General features: G+C 28.5%; 3 protein-coding genes across 5 annotated transcripts; 1 reads left to right on the plus strand and 2 right to left on the minus strand.

Moving 5' to 3' along the window:
• The first annotated feature begins 481 nt into the window (after positions 1 to 481).
• On the plus strand, positions 482 to 8,725 carry LOC112731986 (uncharacterized). 2 transcript variants are annotated; one of them, XM_025780900.3, is made up of 10 exons: positions 482 to 1,655; positions 1,734 to 1,815; positions 2,624 to 2,703; positions 4,793 to 4,895; positions 5,015 to 5,171; positions 5,365 to 5,493; positions 6,335 to 6,421; positions 7,386 to 7,430; positions 7,623 to 7,685; positions 8,396 to 8,725. In XM_025780900.3, the coding sequence occupies exons 1-10, from the start codon at positions 1,553 to 1,555 to the stop codon at positions 8,522 to 8,524; spliced, it is 978 nt and encodes a 325-aa protein (XP_025636685.1). In that variant the 5' UTR covers positions 482 to 1,552; the 3' UTR covers positions 8,525 to 8,725. The 2 variants fall into 2 exon arrangements, with proteins under 2 accessions (XP_025636685.1, XP_025636686.1); XM_025780901.3 differs by having other exon boundaries at positions 1,450 to 1,595.
• A 169-nt stretch (positions 8,726 to 8,894) lies between these two features.
• Positions 8,895 to 13,570, minus strand: LOC112732043 (ubiquitin-like-conjugating enzyme ATG10). 2 transcript variants are annotated; one of them, XM_025780905.3, is made up of 8 exons: positions 13,496 to 13,570; positions 12,392 to 12,505; positions 11,387 to 11,562; positions 11,257 to 11,307; positions 11,094 to 11,177; positions 10,866 to 10,965; positions 9,842 to 9,939; positions 8,895 to 9,276 (listed from the first exon to the last, which is right to left on the minus strand). In XM_025780905.3, the coding sequence occupies exons 3-8, from the start codon at positions 11,558 to 11,560 to the stop codon at positions 9,073 to 9,075; spliced, it is 711 nt and encodes a 236-aa protein (XP_025636690.1). In that variant the 5' UTR covers positions 11,561 to 11,562; positions 12,392 to 12,505; positions 13,496 to 13,570; the 3' UTR covers positions 8,895 to 9,072. The 2 variants fall into 2 exon arrangements, with proteins under 2 accessions (XP_025636690.1, XP_025636691.1); XM_025780906.3 differs by lacking the exons at positions 10,866 to 10,965; positions 13,496 to 13,570 and having other exon boundaries at positions 11,090 to 11,177; positions 12,392 to 12,584.
• Positions 13,571 to 14,485: 915 nt separating this feature from the next.
• LOC112717830 (feruloyl CoA ortho-hydroxylase F6H1-3-like) lies at positions 14,486 to 16,412 on the minus strand. Its single transcript, XM_025769767.3, is given in 3 exon segments — positions 14,486 to 15,068; positions 15,829 to 16,177; positions 16,180 to 16,412. Coding segments are annotated over 3 exon segments (1,092 nt in total). The 5' UTR covers positions 16,343 to 16,412; the 3' UTR covers positions 14,486 to 14,488.
• Between the last annotated feature and the right edge of the window lie 4,602 nt (positions 16,413 to 21,014).

Below are 21,014 nucleotides of genomic sequence, written 5' to 3' on the forward strand. Positions count from 1 at the left end.
TTGTGTTAGGGTTTCAGAAAAAAAGAGAGAGATATTTGAAGAGTGGGAATTACGTGACGGTAGTTCTAAGTTTGATAGCTTTATAATGGCGTATCGGAAGAATCTACCCCAGATTTTCGTGTGGAATTGAGATAAAGATGTTGCTGATTTGCTTCCTACTCTGCTTTCCTTTTTTATATTTTAAATGTTTTAATTTATATTATAATTTTTTGTTAATAGGGAAAGATTTTAATGCCGGGTTCGGTATTCTACGTAGAGATTACTATTGTGTCGTTCATTAAGTCGGTTGTGCTAGGAATATTTTATTCGTTAAATTTTGAAATCTTTAATGTGCACGAATAATTATCTTACAGATACATTAGGATCACTTCCGCGAACTTTTAGTGGTAAGATTTTATTGAAGATTTTATTTTAATTTATTGTACTATGAATAATACTTTCATTTATAACGGTCAAATATCTAATCCAATAAACAATTACGGATTTTCTTTGTATCCAATCACAATTATATACTAAAGAATAAATTTGAGTACATAACCATTCATAATTTTCGTAAATGTATCAAAATAAAATCGTATACTATTATAATTATGAATGTATCTTTACTCAACTACTTATTAATTATGTGTTGATATATAGATAAAATTTTTTTTTTAAAGATATTAATTTCATATAAAATTATTTTGGAATCAAACTATATTTACTAGAGACTCAACAGTCGCTTTTTTATTGAGTTAAAAAATTATTTTTATATTTTTATTTTTAAAATTATAAATTTAATATCAATAATTAAAAAATAAATTATAAAAAATAAAATATTTTAAGTTATTTAATATATGTATAAAATATAAAATAAATAAATTTAAATTAAAAAATTAAAAAAAGAATTTTATTTTTATTATATATAACAAAATTAAAGATAAAAATTTATTAACATTATTTATAAATTAGTTATTTATATATTAAATTTATTTATTTTCTCAATCCTATTTAATTTGAAGTAAATTTAAATAGAATTTAGATTTACGAAGAACTAATTCTCAATTGGAGATGCTTTGGCCAACAAAATAAAAATTTATTTTTTAAGTGCTTATTTAGATGGTATTATTTAGATAAAAAAATATTTTTTTAATAAAAAATATATTTTTTTTTATTTTTTAACGTGTTTGACAAATTTTTAGTAGTAAAAATAAAAATAATAAAAAATAAAAAATATTTTTTAAAAAATTGCAATATTTTAAATTTTTTTAAAAAATTATCTTTTATATAATAAATAAATAAAAAAATATTTTTTTATTTTATATCCAATCATAATTAATAAATAAAAAAATGTTTTACATAAAATATCTAAACATAAAATTATTTTTATTTTTTTATAAAATTCTCTAAAAAAATAATTAAAATTTTTTTTTTTAAATTCACCCAAACAAAACCTTAATTTATTAGAGATTATTTTTTGGTCTTGCAGCAGGTTCCAATCCTCAAACTGAAAAGCAAGAGGAATGAGAAAGAAAGAGAAAGAGACAATAGAAGAATAACGCGATAAACAGAAATGGTGTTACAGTTTCTGAAGCATCCTTTCACCATCTCTCGAGGTTTCCACAGTGACACAACCTTAACTATCCTTTCGCGTTTCCCAACTTTCAATTCTCCAGGTACACCCACGCATAAGCCATATATTGCAACTTACACATATTTTTTTTCATTTTTTTTCTTTTTTTTTTCCTTTTCAGTTAGATGTGTCAGCGCTCAAATTCCAACTCCATTTAAGGGATATGCTACTGCGAATTCAGAAAAGGTTTTACCTGTGAAGAAGTAAATAAGCTTTCTTTGCTTTTAAACCCTTGTGTTAAATTTTCAAATTTCATGGCTTAATAGTTATTCTTCTTTATGTGATTTGTTCATTTGTGTGTGATGATGTTGAAATATTGGCAACTACAACGGTGGTAGTGGATGTTTTATATAATAGTGACATGGTGTTTTTCATTTTTGATCAACTTTGTAGAGCAAATAAATTTGAATTTATTATATTTATACAGCACTATGCTTATTATAAGGCATATAAATTTGAATTTTCCTTTCTTTTCTCAGGGGTTTGAGAAATGATTATTGGCTGAATTTTGAATTTCTCTTTTTTTTTTTTTTATATAATAAAATAAAATAAAAGTCGGAAAAATTAGTTATGTGGGCCCTGGCCAAGGTAATTGTGCTTTGTGAATTGAGTTGTAGGTTGAAAGCAATTTATTGTGATTCATCCTTCATCTATTTGGCAGTATCTCTGTTTTCCTATGCTGTGAACCATTATTTTTCTTTCTGTTTTTTAAATCTTAAGATTGAATTAATAGTTAGGATTATAGATCATGTGCATCAACATTAAGTAAAAATGAAGAGAACATTGTATGTAAAAGAAAAGGAAAAGCCTTGGTATTCAGTGGAATCATATCATATCACTAAACACTAGTTTCTTTTTCTTTAATGTGATGGGATATCTTAGGATTGCTTTAACCATATATTAGTTACTAATCAACTTCCCCCCTCCCCACATCCCTGCTGAAAGGAATAGGAAAAATAATATAATAAAATAAAGTGCTGATGAAATGTTCTGCTTCCTGTTGTTTTGTAGGAAAAAGAGGCTTGATGAAATATGTCTTGAAAAATATCAGCAATATAGCAGATCCATCATCCAGTCATGGATTTTGCAAGGTAACTAGTTTCAATTTTTAGTTCCAGTACAATATATAGATGCTCTGTTAGGAAGCTTAATAGAGCTGTACTAATTGGTTGAATTTAAATAATGTGACACCTAGATATGTTACACTTCTTCAATTCCTAAGTCTTTTGTGATTTCAAAGTTCACTAGTGATGAAAGATTTTCTTGGTTGATGAATTGGAGTCTTCTATTTTGTAAACATTTGTTCTAAACTAAGTGATCAAGTCACCTTATGATTGCAAAGATATCAAGTTTCAGACGATACTTCACTCCGTCTTTTGGTGTGTTGCATATCTTCAAAATCCTTCTTTTTCTTTTTTCATTTTTTGGTCATTCTGTGTTCTTCATTGTGTGTTATCCATGACTTCATATACTCAAACATCTATATGAATAAGTTGAATTTAAATAATGTGACACCTAGATATGTTACACTTCTTCAATTCCTAAGTCTTTTGTGATTTCAAAGTTCACTAGTGATGAAAGATTTTCTTGGTTGATGAATTGGAGTCTTCTATTTTGTAAACATTTGTTCTAAACTAAGTGATCAAGTCACCTTATGATTGCAAAGATATCAAGTTTCAGACGATACTTCACTCCGTCTTTTGGTGTGTTGCATATATTCAAAATCCTTCTTTTTCTTTTTTCATTTTTTGGTCATTCTGTGTTCTTCATTGTGTGTTATCCATGACTTCATATACTCAAACATCTATATGAATAAGTTGAATTTAAATAATGTGACACCTAGATATGTTACACTTCTTCAATTCCTAAGTCTTTTGTGATTTCAAAGTTCACTAGTGATGAAAGATTTTCTTGGTTGATGAATTGGAGTCTTCTATTTTGTAAACATTTGTTCTAAACTAAGTGATCAAGTCACCTTATGATTGCAAAGATATCAAGTTTCAGACGATACTTCACTCCGTCTTTTGGTGTGTTGCATATCTTCAAAATCCTTCTTTTTCTTTTTTCATTTTTTGGTCATTCTGTGTTCTTCATTGTGTGTTATCCATGACTTCATATACTCAAACATCTATATGAATAAGTTGAATTTAAATAATGTGACACCTAGATATGTTACACTTCTTCAATTCCTAAGTCTTTTGTGATTTCAAAGTTCACTAGTGATGAAAGATTTTCTTGGTTGATGAATTGGAGTCTTCTATTTTGTAAACATTTGTTCTAAACTAAGTGATCAAGTCACCTTATGATTGCAAAGATATCAAGTTTCAGACGATACTTCACTCCGTCTTTTGGTGTGTTGCATATATTCAAAATCCTTCTTTTTCTTTTTTCATTTTTTGGTCATTCTGTGTTCTTCATTGTGTGTTATCCATGACTTCATATACTCAAACATCTATATGAATAAGTTGAATTTAAATAATGTGACACCTAGATATGTTACACTTCTTCAATTCCTAAGTCTTTTGTGATTTCAAAGTTCACTAGTGATGAAAGATTTTCTTGGTTGATGAATTGGAGTCTTCTATTTTGTAAACATTTGTTCTAAACTAAGTGATCAAGTCACCTTATGATTGCAAAGATATCAAGTTTCAGACGATACTTCACTCCGTCTTTTGGTGTGTTGCATATCTTCAAAATCCTTCTTTTTCTTTTTTCATTTTTTGGTCATTCTGTGTTCTTCATTTTGTGTTATCCATGACTTCATATACTCAAACATCTATATGAATAAGTTGAATTTAAATAATGTGACACCTAGATATGTTACACTTCTTCAATTCCTAAGTCTTTTGTGATTTCAAAGTTCACTAGTGATGAAAGATTTTCTTGGTTGATGAATTGGAGTCTTCTATTTTGTAAACATTTGTTCTAAACTAAGTGATCAAGTCACCTTATGATTGCAAAGATATCAAGTTTCAGACGATACTTCACTCCGTCTTTTGGTGTGTTGCATATCTTCAAAATCCTTCTTTTTCTTTTTTCATTTTTTGGTCATTCTGTGTTCTTCATTTTGTGTTATCCATGACTTCATATACTCAAACATCTATATGAATAACATTGTCATAGTGAAAATGAAACTATACAATATACTACTAAATAGAAACTAAATCATATGTTATGTAGGCAAAGTATATGTCAATGGGAAGGTGATAAATAAAGCTGGTACTCCTGTGTCTGAGAAAGCTGTTGTGGAGATAATTGCTGAAGTTCCGAAATATGTATGTAGGTGAAGCCATCATGCTCTGCTTACTTGTAATAATATCTTTACAGCAACTTTGGTGAAACTGTATTTTCGTTCTTTCTTTCTTTTTTATTTCCTTTTTATTTTTGGCTTTAACAACACAGGGCGGGACATAAGTTGGAAGCTGCCATTGAACAACTTGATGTCAATGTTGCTGGTAAAGTTGCTCTTGATTCTGGGCTGTCAACTGGAGGATTTACTGACTGCTTACTTCAGTATGGCGCATCACATGTTTATGGAGTTGATGTAGGCTATGGACAGGTAACTCATCCTATGTTATAAGTTCTGTGAATGTGGAAACTGGTTATTGGAGTCTACATTATTACTGGAGTACGCTGTTTCATTTTCCCTTTAGAAGTTCTATGCACTCTTCTTATTTTTCATATGACCTACAGCTATTGCATATCAATCTGCTTGGTGATTTTCTACTGTTCATGATTGTTAACTTATTTAGGTGGCTGAGAAAATTCGTAGAGATGATCGAGTATCTATTATAGAGCGGACAAATTTAAGATATCTTACAGAACTCCCCCAAAATGTTGATTTGGTGACTTTAGACCTTTCATTCATCTCTATTCTCTTGGTAAGCTCTGAAAACAGATCAAACGTAACTCAATTTCTCCTATTACGGGGTATAGCATTTCTGTTTTGGGAAATTGGATTGGTCCAGCCAGTTGAAACAGGAAGTAGCCAGTTTACTGGTCTGTTTCATCCCTTCTTCTGAGTTTTGGATATAACCAAAACTGTTAAATATTTGGCTCAGACGTATGGTTTTTGGTAGACTGGTGACTGCTTCATGTCATTCTGATTTTGTTGTTGGACAGTAAACTGGTCAGACATGTTATGATGCTATGTTATAAAGTTGAAAATGGTATGGAAGCTAAATCTTGCACACACTTTGAAAGTAGACAAGCCATCAGCCATCAAGTCAAAATTGCTTGTTTTTAAAGCAGGAACTTGTACATTTACATATGTTGTTTAAAACTACTTTAGAAAAATGGAGATTCCAAATTTTGCTGTGGTTGATGCACCAATTGTTAATTATTATAACTCTTCCAGTTCAATTATCACATTGGTAATCAAAGCTGTTCTCTGCTCCTAAATTTCCAGAATTTGAAATTGCCTTGTTGATTTGTATTTGGCTTCTTAGATTTTTGCATCACTAATGACTTGATGTTAACTCTTGTTATGTAAATCCTATGAATAGTTTGAGTATGTGTATTTGCACAAGAATGACATTAGGCTGGTTTCTTATTGATGGACCACTAGACTTTTTTGTGGCTGACGACTTCACTCTCTCAACTAGAAAATCAAGTGAAGCATGGATCATCTATGATAATTTTTAGTCGTCTACTGATCTTTTTGAGAATAACCTGCATGGTTGCCCTTCTTGACCCACTAACATTCTTTTATTCTCTTCATAGGTCATGCCTGCTGTGGTTAATGTCATGAAGGAGGATGCAGCCTTAGTAACCTTAGTTAAACCACAATTTGAAGCTCGTAGGTCTCAGGTGATTTTTTTGTGTTGCCAACTGTAATTTTTATGGCTAAATATTCTCAACTTGGTTAAACTAAAATGGAGTTAGGGTCGAAGTAGGATCTTGCAGGCGAACAAAAATGTAACTACAGTTTTGCATTTTCTTCACCCACATTTTCCTCTTATCCTTTTATCTCTACTCGTCGTGTTACTGTTGTCTATTTGGTGAATTAAGATATGCCTCACAGTTTGGAACAGTTTATTTAGATAATTTCAGGGATTTTGGTAGGAGCAAGGAGTGTAAAGTGTTACTTAGATATGGCTTGCATGGTCTCTTTAGATTGAGTCGAATGTTCTAATTTGTAAGGGAATATCTTTCCTTAGATTTGTTATTATGATGACATTTCTTTGGTAGTTAGCATATGGATTAATTGGATTCTGTTAAGGTTTCCTTTTTAGACATCTTGGAGTAAATGCAGGAGCCCGTGGTCTATTTGATCCTTCAATAATAATATTTTCAAAGAAATTGATTAAAATTTCACACTTTTCAAAACATGTTACCAGTATTATGTTGAGTTAGCTCCATTGTATCAGTGTATGTAGAATACAGGAATTAAAAATACATGCCAAATGTACACAGGTGTCAACAGATCTCCTATCTAGAATTGATGGAGCATTACAATTACTGAGCCAATTAATGCCCCCTTTTTTATTTCAATGTCTGTAAAATAGTAAACAAATGTTATATTGATCTTGGTAAGTACTTTGGTCTGTTGACCAATGGTGTTGGTTCAAGTCTTGGGTATACAAAGAAGGGATATTTTAGGGGGGAAAAAATTGGACACAACTTCCCCCAATCCTCCTTATATATAGAAAATTAGATGCAAGCAACCGAATTATGCTTTTAATAAGATAACTATCATTGTTGACTCAATCTCATGAATAAAGTGGAAACAAATATTTCTATTTTTAAAATTGCAATATCATTTACTTTGCAGGTAGGAAAAGGGGGGATAGTGAAAGATCCTAGTATCCATCAAGAGGTATGTGATTTCTGGGTATCTTGTTAAATTTAATGTTCTCAACATTGTTCAAGTTAGGATAAAGAGAACTAGTTCAAAGACAAATGCTTAAGTACAGTGCTTTATATCTTCCATTCATAACTCCATTCCCTTATGTTCCATCTAATTACAAATTGCTAAATAAAAACTCAAACCGATTAATGCACCAAATAGGTTGGCTACATTATGGGTTTCTGCTCATGTTTTAACAAATTCTCCGTGGACAGTTATTCAAAGGTGATTGGACAGTTCTTTTTTGAGCTAAAAATGTAATTTCCTTTTAGTTATTTTGGTATTCTTTTGCTCTGGGGTTGTTATGACGATTATTCCTTGTCGTTTTCTGGCTTTTTGTCATTCTCTTTGCAAGTCAATTCCAGTGACAGAAAGAATTCAAACCTTGTTTAATAAAAGTCAAGCAACAACCTTTTTGGAAGAAGATATAATTGGACGCAAGATCAACTTTACCTTTCCACATCACTGCACTCTTCACATGATGTGATTCATATGTTATATTGTCATTTTCTCTCTCTCTGAAATTTTTTTTTATAATAAACTGAAAGAAGGATTTGACTGTCGTGTCATTCATCTGACATGTGCATCTGCATCACATCAACTGTCTAAGATTTGTGTCTATAATACTGCAATAAATTTAGAATGGCAAACATTAGGATTGCATGTATAAATGATTCTGAATTCTCTACAAAACTGGTGATGCCTGCTTTGGAAGCAAGCTAGGAAAGGGAAAAGAATACAATATTAAGAACTTAGGAGAACTAATTGAACTAATTATCATTCTCAGTCCCCAGCCAGCGCACTGTTGAGAAAACATATAATCCATAAGTTTCTAAGATTTGCAGTTCTCTTCTCATGTTAAATTGTTAATTCACCCTGCATTGAACCATAAATAGTATGACAATCTGAAAGTGTTGGTTTTTTGGTTATTTCAGGTTCTTGACAGGATTATAAAGGGAGTAGAGGATTTTGGTTTCTGCAGTAAGGGTTGGATTGAGTCCCCTCTCAAAGGTGCTGAGGGTAACACAGAATTCCTTGTTCACTTCACTAGAACCTCAAAATAAAAGGTTCTTGAAAGAATTATAAGATTTGGTCATATTGCAACTTGGAAGGTGCAATATTGTTGTAGAGTGATGGGTTTATGCCATGTAAGGGTGAAATTTTGCATGATCCATTGAAGAAACGACCATTGATTAGTGAAACAAAATGTGATGAACAATACAATCATTGTATTAATGAATGAATTGCGTAAAGTTTTTCGCCCACGAACATCCTTTTGGTTAATTAAGAATCATTGTTCACGTAATTACTAATTAGTACCAAAATAAAGGTTCCTGACAAAATTAAATTACTGATACCTGTTGCATTTCTTGAATGATTTTAAATGAAATAGATCCAATGCAATCATCAATAAATTATACTATTTGGAACAACTTGATAAAATTGATTTTTCATTCAAAACCAATCAAAACTAAACCGTGAACACCCTTACATATCTCATGCCACATTCACTTGGTAACTTCTAAAAGTAAATTTGATGTGCTGTGCAGAGACTTTTTATTCTTTACCCTCATTTCATCAATTACATTTTAAGCATCACTGACCACCTTACTTAGCAACTCACAGTCTCCAACATTCCCAAAGGGATTTTAAGACCAACCACTTGTCCAATGACAGAGAACCATGAAACCAGATAGTGTTCAATAACAAAACCATTTTTATTCAAAGCTGTATCGCCAAGGAATAGCAGCTTCATCCACTCACTTGTCCCACATGGATGTAACTTGTACCAAGGTCTGTTCAAATATGGGTGTTCCTACAAGATATATGACATTGAAATCATTTAATATGTATATGTACAAAAATAGTGCAAGGTTTGAAGACAAGTTTGTGTTATTTTTAAATAATGTGATTACAAACTGGAGAAAATATTTTTGCTACTTCCACATATCTGGAAATATCCCTTGCATTCTTTCTGAATTTTCCATGTATATTCATAAAAATGCTTCTTGTCACAGTGCAAAGAATCAGATGGACCAAAAATTGATATAGCTGTCAGAATATTTTCACGAGGAACACAATTATGGATAAAAATGGAAATTTAAATTTAAAAGAAATGACAACTAAAGTCTAAAAAGTATTAGAAATTAGGGTGAGTTAGGCCCACTTAGTTTCTAATATAGTATCAGAGTAAAGTTGAAAATTGTTAGTGGCCACCCTCACACTACACACAAGTCCAAGTTGTCATCAAATTTCTCAGTTTATCTAAAAATGAAAGCCTAATAGCCTTGAGTGTTAAGCAAGTCTTACCTCTCAACTTAGTTTTGGGGTGAACCACTTAATTTCAAATAGAAAGAAAGAGATGGAAAAGAGTTGTTTACCTCCTGAGTTATAAAAGTCCATTTAGATTCTGAGCGTATCTTTGCAGAGTGATCAGGAAGGTCCTTTTCAATTTCACCAAACGGCAAAGGTTGCCCATCTATATAAATAGTATCACCAAATCAAATATATTGTGAAAGTGAAAATCATTTATTTCAATAAGAAAACTTACTTGGCATAGTAATGTATAAAAAGGAAATATGCCTATAATGACCATTCATCATGTAGAGAATAACAGTTGTTTTTACAATGCGACCCTCTCTATTTCATATTGAAAAATTGTTTTGACTTTTATCCATAATTTGATGAAATATGGATCGAGATATAAATTGCTTCCAGATATATTAATTTATGAATGTATCAAAAGTTTAAAATAACATATTAATATTGAATGGAAAGAGTATTATGCAAACTGATACAGACAAAATTTAGAACGGTTGTTTTTCAAGAAAGTCAAGACCATTAACCTAGATGATACAATTGAAAATTGTATTTCCCTCCATTTCCTAATAAAATTTCTTTTTCCAATCACAGCTTCAATTACAATGGCATTGTGGGTTCCCTCAAACCTAATAAATATAAAATGAGGTGCAGGATTCTTAATTTAGACAGCATTTCTTGATTTGCCGAAATACAACCCAATTCCCCTTTATTTCTAAACATATATATTGATTTTCCTTGATATACAGAAAATGATACACTTGGTACCATTGTAGATTTTTAAATGTAACATTAAACACCTTTATAAACATAACATTAAGCTCCCATAAAGGGTGGTCATTGTCACCTAGACAAATAGAGGGGAATCACAATGAATTTCATCAAACCTCATAGGACATCAATATCATTTGTCATAGATGTTAAAACAGGAGCAGGTGCAGGGTCGCTTAAAGTAACCAGTCCAAAATCCCAACATCAATATGAAAAGGTAATGTTGGTTTTCAAACTTATGTTTTATGAAGAACATAATTATAATCCATTAAGATATTTATCACACAAACTCCATAGATTGAAAAGTGAACATACCACTATGGTAAGAACGAAAATACAACACCGGAACTCTATATGAAGGGCTGTAAACAATGTGAAAATCATAGTGGTTTACTTCATCACAACTGCTCTGGACCTAATATTTAAAATATTATTGTGAGTAATCAGGAACAGTAGTGAAACTGTAATGAGGTGATAGTAACCATATTTGTGTAGTGTATGCTGTAAAAATGAGCTAGATTATGAATACCAATTCATACATACTAAAGTGGCATTTTCTACAGCTTCTTCTTCTTGAGAGATGCTGCTCTCTTCTTTCCATGTTTGACTTCTACAACTCTCTTGCTCCTGTAATGGCAATTATAATCCACAAACTTACATCGACTCGGCTATTATGAATTTATACTATATTGAATTGCTGACAGACCTCACTTGATTTGATAAGGCACATGCCCTCTAGTGATAAGTATCCTTCCTCCTGACATAGAGACAAAAAAGACATACAACTAAAACAATAATGCAGTGGACAAAGAAAAATATAATGATGGAAAACTCACCTTATGAGAAGATAATAAATGATGCTTTCGAGATGGTACCCAAAGCCATGGAGGAACAGAAGCATTGAACCTTTTCCACTTCTCAGAAAAGGCACAAGCAGCACTAAAAAAGTCACTTGAAGAAAGAGTCCCATCCCAAGGAGTTATGTCCCTAACAGATTCTTTCTGGTCCATACCTACAAAGATGACAAGAAGCACGTTTTATAATCAAGTAGGAATTAACTAAGCTGACATTTTTCTTTTCCCAGAGCATCTTAACTTCAATCCAATAGGTTATATGAAGAGATTGTTGTAGAAATGAGTGCATATGTTGCTTAGTCTACATATAATGATATTAACCAATCAAAGAAACATCTATCTTCATAGATCATACATCAAATTCTCAACTTCTAATGTAGACAAGAAGAACAATTATTTAGCATTTTTGCATTAGGACAGGTTGCTTCTGGGGATTGAATAACATTATTGAATCCTTTCAAAACCATGTTCTAGACAACCATTCCTCCATCCACCATGCAAGGTTAACTGATCATTAAACCAATGGAACAGACAGTTGATTTGACTAAAACAAAACGGTGATACCAAATCCGGAAATATTAAATCAACAGGTTTGGAGAAGATTAGTGCAAGCAGGGATGTTCAAAAGAGAACAAAATTGCAATATAACCCTCATCTCAAAGTTATCTCAGGAATTCAATTCATAGATTAAAATTGAATTCCCATAAATATCAGAAGCTTACACTACAGAAATTAGCATAACTGCTGTAACTAACTCTACCAACTGAATTCCCAATTCAGGTAACAGTGTTTATCTATGGTTGCTCAAATCAAAACAAGAATTTTGATTAACGGTAACACATCAAATTCTATCAATTTCAACTAATCCATTCAATTTCATCACCTGAAGCTTGCATAAGAAATAATCAAAAGAGAAAAACTGAATATTGCTATAAACAAAACTAACATGCATATAAGAGCGCGTTTTCTTTATATTTTGAAACAAACCTGCGAGTGCTTCTTCAAATTGGTGAACAGCTGAAGGAACAGGAGGCGGCGGAAACTCAGATCGGCGGTGGACAGTTAAAACCGTTGGCGGCTATGGATCGGAGGCAGTGATGACTGATGAGAGGAGGAGATTGGAGTTTTTTAGTAGGTAATGGAATCAAGAATCATTTCCGGTTATCAGTACAAGTCACTTTTTTTTTTTATGAAACTAAATTTACTGTTCAGTTTAATAAAATAAATTTACTGTTCAAATCTATTTTTTTTTCTTACCCCTTGATTTAAAAAGTTTAAAAAAAATAATAATAATAGTAAATAATATTTCTTATAAATTAATACGGTAATACCTAACAAAGAAAATCAACAAATTAATTTTTAATTGTAAATGTTAATACGTGTTTAAAAAATTAAATAGGAAGTGCAAGTGTAACCCTCTCTAAAACATGACATAACAAATAAATCAGTAGATTTTATGCATTTATTTTTTTATAGTTTTATAAAAAAAAATACTACCCATTCAAATTTTTTTATTAATCAAATTTAAATAAATTAGTCTAACATAACAAAAATTAGTTATAATTAATATTGTTCTAAGTTTTATTATTTAACTTGGTTCGACTTGGTTCATAAAAAGACTTGAATTTGTAGCATTACTCTAAAAAAATAATTAACCTCACAAGTAGGTTAAGGATTTTTTTTTTCAGAGATTCGAACCCGGCTTGTTTAAAGTCCGACAAACCCACAAACCTATTTGAAAAACTACTTGTTTCTAAATTATAATTCATAAATTGATATTAAATACATTCTAAAATTTATAATTCATAAGTTATAAAACATAATTCATTCATATATCAATCATTAGTCACATATTATTACCATACTTATAATTCATAAATTTTTTGAATAAATTATCATCTTAACTAATTTTGACTATTAACTTTTTTTAATTTTATTGTGTTTAATATAAATAAAAAGTTAAAAATCTAAAGTAAGAACAATTTATTTTTACAAAATAAAATTAATGAATTGGTCTAATAAGTTTCATAGTTTTTTTTTAATCTATGGCCTAACTTTTTTAATTAATAGGCTTTATAAAAAAGTCTAAACCTGACATGAGTCTCCATCGAATAAAACGAGTCGAGTCATGAGCCTCTATCGAATAGCCCAGTCCACTTTTATCTCCTATTAATACCTAATAAAGAAAATAAAAAAATTAATTTTTAATGATAAATGTTAATATGTGTTTAAAAAAACAAAGAAGAAGTGTAAGGGTAACACTCTCTAGAACATGACCTAACAAATAAATTTGTAGATTTTATGCATTTTTTTATAGTTTTGTAAAAAAAATAGTTAACCTAATGAGTAGGTTATAATTTGAATCTAATTATTAATATAAAATTAACAATCATATTTGCATATACATAAAAAAAATTAACTATTAAATTAATTATCAACATAAAAGACATAAAAAAATACAATATATATTAAAATTAAAACAAATTAAATAATACATATTTATATATAAATATATAATATTTATTTGATATTGATTTTTTATGTGTACGCATAAATTTTTATAAAATTTAACATTTTTACAATACATGATAACAAAAACAATATTTTGCTTTGAAAAGCTTTTTGAAAAGGTGTTTATGCTTTTTAAAAGGTCAAGCTCCACATTATATATTTGATAAATAAAAAAGATTATGTGTTTGTGCTTGCAACTTTTAAAAGATAGGAATACTTTTGAAAGCTCTTAAGATAGAACTTTTTAAAATTGGCTTGTACTTTTCAAAATTTAAAAGTCTAATATAATCTCATATATTAACTATTTTCAAATTTAATACTTACATTTATGTCTATTATAATATTTTTAAATTTTAAAAGCTATTTTATCAAACGCAATGGATGTTGCTTGTGTTTATTAAAAGTTAGTTTTGATTTGATTTACCAAACATAAATGCTACAACTTTAAAAAGTTATCTTTTAAAAATTAATTTTTATAAACTACTTTTAAAAAGTAAAAATTTTACCAAATTAAGCATTAATTAATATTATTGGATATTATTATACATTCATCCAAACACATACCTAACATATTCAAGTTATTTTAGCATATTCAATTGTCATCTTTCCATCATGAGCTTTCCTAAAGAAATGTTTCACATAATCTGAATACAAAACATTTTTGTACTTTGCCTTCTCCCCATCACTAGCAAGAACTTCAAGAAAAGGACCAATAACATCTGAAGGTCTAGGGTTTACAAAAATTGGCACAGAAACCCTAGTCTTGCTCCCATTGGCTGTAACTCTATGCTCAATGCTCTTGTATCTACCATTGCTCATTATTTGTAGTGCATCACCAATGTTGATCACTAGGGCTCCGGGGATCGGCGGCACATGGATCCATCCACGCCGATCCTCGGTCCGAACAAATAGACCGCCGGTTTGGTCCTGAAGGAGAATGGTTAGAGTTGAGACGTCCGAATGGCGCCCTATTGCGACGGTTAGGTCATGGTTAGGGCAAACTGGATAGTAATTGAGGTTGATCCTCTTTGAACCCATTAAGACTGCTTCTTTTGTTTCATCAATTTCCTTCACGTTTAGTCTCTTCATCAAAATATTTAGAAGCCGTTTGATTAAAGCTTCGGATTTCTTCATGTATTCTAGTGCTTCATTCCTACAAATTATTTATAGTTCATGCATGCAACAAAATTAAGTTAGAATTAAGTAATGGAGTAATTTTTAGGTAAAGACTCACGTACAATTATATTTATTTATATAAATTTAATAGATGATAATTATTAAATTTGTCAAAAATTATGTAATGATTTTTAAATATTGGCTTCATCATATAAAAATAATTATATGTAAATTTTCACCCAATTTTTAAAGTTTATTGGCTTCTAAAATTATACATAAATAATTAATATAATAATTCAATTAACAATAGAAGAGAGACAACAGTTTTCTTAGTTTGAGTTGTGTAATAAATTTCATTTTTTTTTGGTGTATACTTTTTTCTTTAGGTAATAAAAATTATTAGATTTTTTTAATATTCACCACTTCTAATTGCTTTTATCAAAAAAATGGTGTACTATGTTTTAAACATACACAAGAGTAGCAGTGTATATAAAATACAACTCACCAAACTTGTTATACACATATGATGACTCAGTAGTTATATTATTATTCATCATATTTATATATAAATTTAATTTAGGTAAAATTTATATTTCATACATAAATTAAATAATATATTATTTTAACTCATCAAATACAATTAGATAATAATAAAATTATGCTTTTGACAAACATATAGTCAATATCTTATTAGAAAGTAGCATGCACTTGTGGCTAAAAAGAAGGTGTTATACTATATTGTTAATTAATTAAACAAGAAACAATAATAATGTATTAAATTAAGTAACTAACTATACCTGCATGCATAAGGCCATGTAGCTATAGCCTCATCCTCAGAAACATAGAAGAGACTAAGATAATCTTTCCACTCCAAAGCCTTCTCAGCTTGAGGGCTAAAGCTTGATCCATACCTCACATGCTTAGTTGGTGAATTCTCTTTTGTGTACTTCACTTTCTCCTCTGCTGCCAACTCATAGAATCTATAAGTTGCATCCTTCACATTCTCAAGAACTTGTGTGGGGACACCATGGTTGATTACTTGAAAGAATCCCCATTTTTCAGCGGCATCACAAATTGCATCTTCCACATCACAATTATTATTATTATTGGACATGTCAATTATGGGAATTGATTCTTGAGGCACAACTTTATTGGTCTCATGCTCATTCTCTCCTCTAGTGGTTGGATGTATTGTTTTGGAAGGGTTTTTAGGCCCATTTCATAGAGACCCTTTACTCCATTTCCTTGGATCATAACAAATTCATTTAGATCTGAGGGGCTATCCATCATCATAGACCTTGTTGGTGCCATAGCTTGATGAGGATTAAGAAATAATAGCTCAGTGCGTGCAATTATTTTGGTTATTTTGGGAATTGGTGTGACTTTGTTGCTTGGAAAACTCATTTCATGCACAAGTATTTATATGCAAGAATTTGGATACTACGTTAACAGCTTGACCGTACAGTAGAGTTAACTAACCATAGTCTAACACACACTCTAATTTTATTTTTTATTATTAAATTTTACTTACCAAAATACCCTTTAATAAATTATTCTTTTATTAATTAAATTATATTTTAAATAATGTAATAATTATATTTTTTTCTAAAATATCCTTCAATAATTTTTTAATTATTAAATTATAATCTTACCAAAATTTTCGTTAATATTTTTTTATATTTTACTATTAATTTTTCGATATCTATATATATTATTTTAACATTAAATAAAAGTTTTAGTAAGATTATTTTTCAATATCAATATATATTAATTGTTATATATATTAACAGTGGTAAGATTTTTTATTTAATATTAAAATAATATATATTGATATCGAAAAATTAATAATAAAATATAAAAATAATTGTTAACACAAATTTTGATAAAATCACAATTTAATAATTAAAAAATTATTGAAGAGTAGGTATCTTAGAAAAAAATAATTTAATTATTAATTTTTTTAAAAGTATTTTGATAAAAATACAATTTAAGCAATAAAAAAATAATTTATTAAAGAGTGTTTTGATAAGCAAATTTTAATGATAAAAAATAAAATTTTGCTAATAGGTATTTTTTCAAAAAATAATTTATTTTTTTAAAAAAATAGATAAAGTTAATATTAGTTAACACAAAAAATTTAAAATGGACTAAAGAGGAGGTTTTTTAAAAATTAGAAAGGAGGAAAATGTACATTTATAAAATAGAAGAGAGATGAGTGTTATTTTAGCATCTCGCAGAGAAGGAGAGTGAAATTTTTTCTTATATTCATAGTGGAAGACTCAAGTGTCAATTCAGTCACATTTAGAAATTATAAAAAATTTTACACATTAGAATTTACGTGAAAATAACCAACTTCACCTAAATCGTTAGAATCTCTCACAAATTATCTATACCAACATTTTTTATAAACCGCTATAACTAATAACGGTTTATTTTTAAATAGTGGTTTTTTTTGTGACTTCTAGATAGTGATTTTTGTTCAGCATTTTTTTCCATGTAATTTGCATTAACTTGTAGTAAATTACGTTTAAGTTAAAACCGCTATAGCCCGTAACAATTTATATAAAAGAAAAAAAGTTACAAACATATCTTCTATTTCAAAAAGTTATAATTAAATTAAGGTAGAAACTCACCTGCAGTCGACTGCAGGTGAAGTTGCTTCTGAATCATTGACACGTGTTACTGTATGGTTTAAAAAAATCGATTTATTTTATACAAATGGTTTATTTAAAAAAATCGGTTTGAATAGATCAAATAACTACTTTTAAAATAATTTAAATTCTTTCTGCGTGTTATGCCTAAATTCCTAATAGATGAATTTGATATGTTCTTTTTCTTCATTTATATTGACCAATTTTTCTTTAAATTTATCTGAAACTTTTTTTTATTTAATTTTTGTCAAATATATGTATACAAATTGTTTGAAAAAGTAAAATTTAGTATTCTGAAAAAGAAACAAAATTCACGGTTTTTTTATAAGAATGGCATAAATGATATCATCTATCTTTTTTTTGTGTCTCTATTTCTATTTGCTTTTAAATTAAGCTGTAAAAATATGTTCAATTATAAATTTATCGTTAAATTAAATTTTATGGTAATCAATCAATTAACTTTTATTTTACTAATAAACTATTTTCATGCAAATTATTGTTGATTTTTCAATATTATTCTATAAATAAATTATTTTTTTAAGATAATAAGACTATAATTTACTTGTCTAAAAATTATGATTTCACTGTCATGCACATTTTTGTATTTTTACTTATCAACTATAATTTATTTTTTAATGAAATTAGAATTTATTTTCAATAAAACAAAAGTATCTAATCAAAATATTAATTTGAAATCCTTAAATAATTGAACATAATATTATTAATTTTGTCTACAACAAAAATTTTTAATAAATTTTTTCAAAATAAAATTGATTCAAAAATAGAGAAAAAAAAGAACAACTAATGAAAATATTTATTTTGACATTGCCATCAAGAATAGGATAGCCATAGAAAAAATTCAACCAAATAAAAAAGACCTAACTCATACAATTAAACTACCATCATATCGTCACAATAAACTATAACATCATCAACTAAAGAGACATATAACAAATATGAAAGAGATCATACCAAAATTTCAACAATGCTCATGCTATCAACTAGTCTACGTTATACCATAATTACATTTTTGTCTTCCATCACATGAAATTGCCATGAATTATCTTGGCATTTATGATCCTGAACATCAAAATGGTGTGATGACATAAATATGTACGTATTTATTAAATAATTTTCATCATTTAAGAGGAATGAATAAAAATATAAATTAAGAAATACATTTGAAATAATAAATTTGATTAAGAAATATAAATAAAAGGAACATACCTAATTGAAAGTTTCATATTAGTTCTGAAAAAGGGATTGAAAGAGAACGAATTTTACGTGCGAAACGAAGAAGAAGGGAATAAAAGTAACTGCTTGGTTCAATTCAAATCGATTTTTTTAAATAAACTATTTATATAAAATAAACCGATTTTTTTAAATCATATAGTAACACGTGTCAGCCATCCAAAAGCAACTTCACCTGCAGTCGACTGCAGGTGAGATTGCAGGTGAGTTTCTGCCTTAAATTAATTTCAAACCATTTCATTTTAATTAAGTAATTCGCCCCGAAAATTATCTTTTCACCACGCATAATGTGCAGATCCACTGCTAGTTTTATTAAAACTCCGAAAATGACTCACAATAACCGCCGCTAATTAATTTGGTTCAACTCGTTTCATTATAAACAGCATATATATAATCAGATAATTCATATATACTTCATTGTTCAGGTACATATACGAAAATAAAAGTTCATACCGTTTAAGGGGACCAACTACTTTATTGTTTGTTATTAACTACTGACTGAAAACTACTAGACTTTATTCTTTATTCTTTAAGGGATAAATTTAATGCAAATAAAATTTTTTTAAGATAAAATTAAAATAAAATAAAATTTAATGATATTTTTTAAAATTTTAATAAATTTTAAAAACAAAAAATATACTTTATCTTGTAATAATATTTTATAGTTACACAATTTTTTTAATACTTTCTCTTTATTTATGTACACTGTTTAGTATATTATTTTACATATCGATTTATGAATACATATCAATTCAAGAATTGCTGAAAAAAAAAAATTGTTTATCCAGTTTTTTCCTAAAACGTAAAGGAATATAGTAGCCTGTAAAAAAATTTAGTATTCCCCCTTAATGTTGTTCTTTTTGTAATTGTTTAGATTTCATACAAAAAGGAAAAAGAAGTTATTCTTTTAAGAATATAAGAGATAAATTTATCTTTTTTAAATCATACACAACAACTTCTTTTAATACGATTTTTTAAAAAATGTTTTAGTGTATACCAATGTGCCGCATCTTTCATTAAAAATATGAATTAATTTGATTTAATTTTAAGAATGAATCTAGTTTGATTATATTTTTTATTCACAAGCTCTCCCACATTTTTTTTTCTTCTTTTTTTTCTTGGTTTTCTATCGTTTATATATATATATATATATATATATATATATATATATATATATATATATATATATATATATATCAAATCAAATCAAATTCAAAGTCATAATCAAACTAAATTTATATTTATAATAAAACATTTGTATGGCTACTAACAGTGATTGATTTTGGTTCACCAACTCATATGGCAAGATACACGTATAATTGGTATCATCATGAAAAAAAAGCATGGAACATGTCATTAGAGTGAGGGAAATGGTACTCGAGGGTTTTGTTAATTGACTTCATCAATGATCCAATTTTTTAATTAAATCCTTTTTGTTTGAAATACCAATATTCCTAGTAAAATGTATGAGGATGTTTGGTCCACCAACTCAGGGGCAACATTATATGTTCTGCTCATTTTCTTCATCAATGATCCAACTTTTTAATTAGATATTTTTTTCATATTTTGTTGGACATATTAGAATTCCACGTAGTAAAATGTAAAATCGCAAGTTAAACATCATTAGATCATTTAGATAGCCTCACATGCATCACCTTCAAAGTTATTTTTTAATGACTTTTTTAATATATATATATATATATATATATATATATATATATATATATATATATATATATATATATATGTATGTATACACACCTTACAAAATCTTATAAAGGGTGGTTTAATAGAGAGCATATATAAGTAGGTCTTGTTCGTCAATGACCTTCAACTAAATCTCGTTAAGTATGTCTTGACCTAGTTTTTTTTGTTAAACAAGTTAAGCTAAGACTTAAACCTATTAGGTCTAAGAAATTAACCAAATTACATTATCTTGACTAATCCAACAATAATGCTTGATATTTAGAAGTTAGTGACAACTTTATTGTTGAATTGTTCTTAAGCTTTTTAAAAATTTAGTCGTTAGAAATACATTTGATACAAATGAAAAAATTTTAAGACAAAAAACAAATTAAAAT

The sequence above is a fragment of the Arachis hypogaea genome, chromosome 2 (genome assembly GCF_003086295.3).
Source record: "Arachis hypogaea cultivar Tifrunner chromosome 2, arahy.Tifrunner.gnm2.J5K5, whole genome shotgun sequence".
Lineage (NCBI taxonomy): Eukaryota > Viridiplantae > Streptophyta > Magnoliopsida > Fabales > Fabaceae > Arachis > Arachis hypogaea.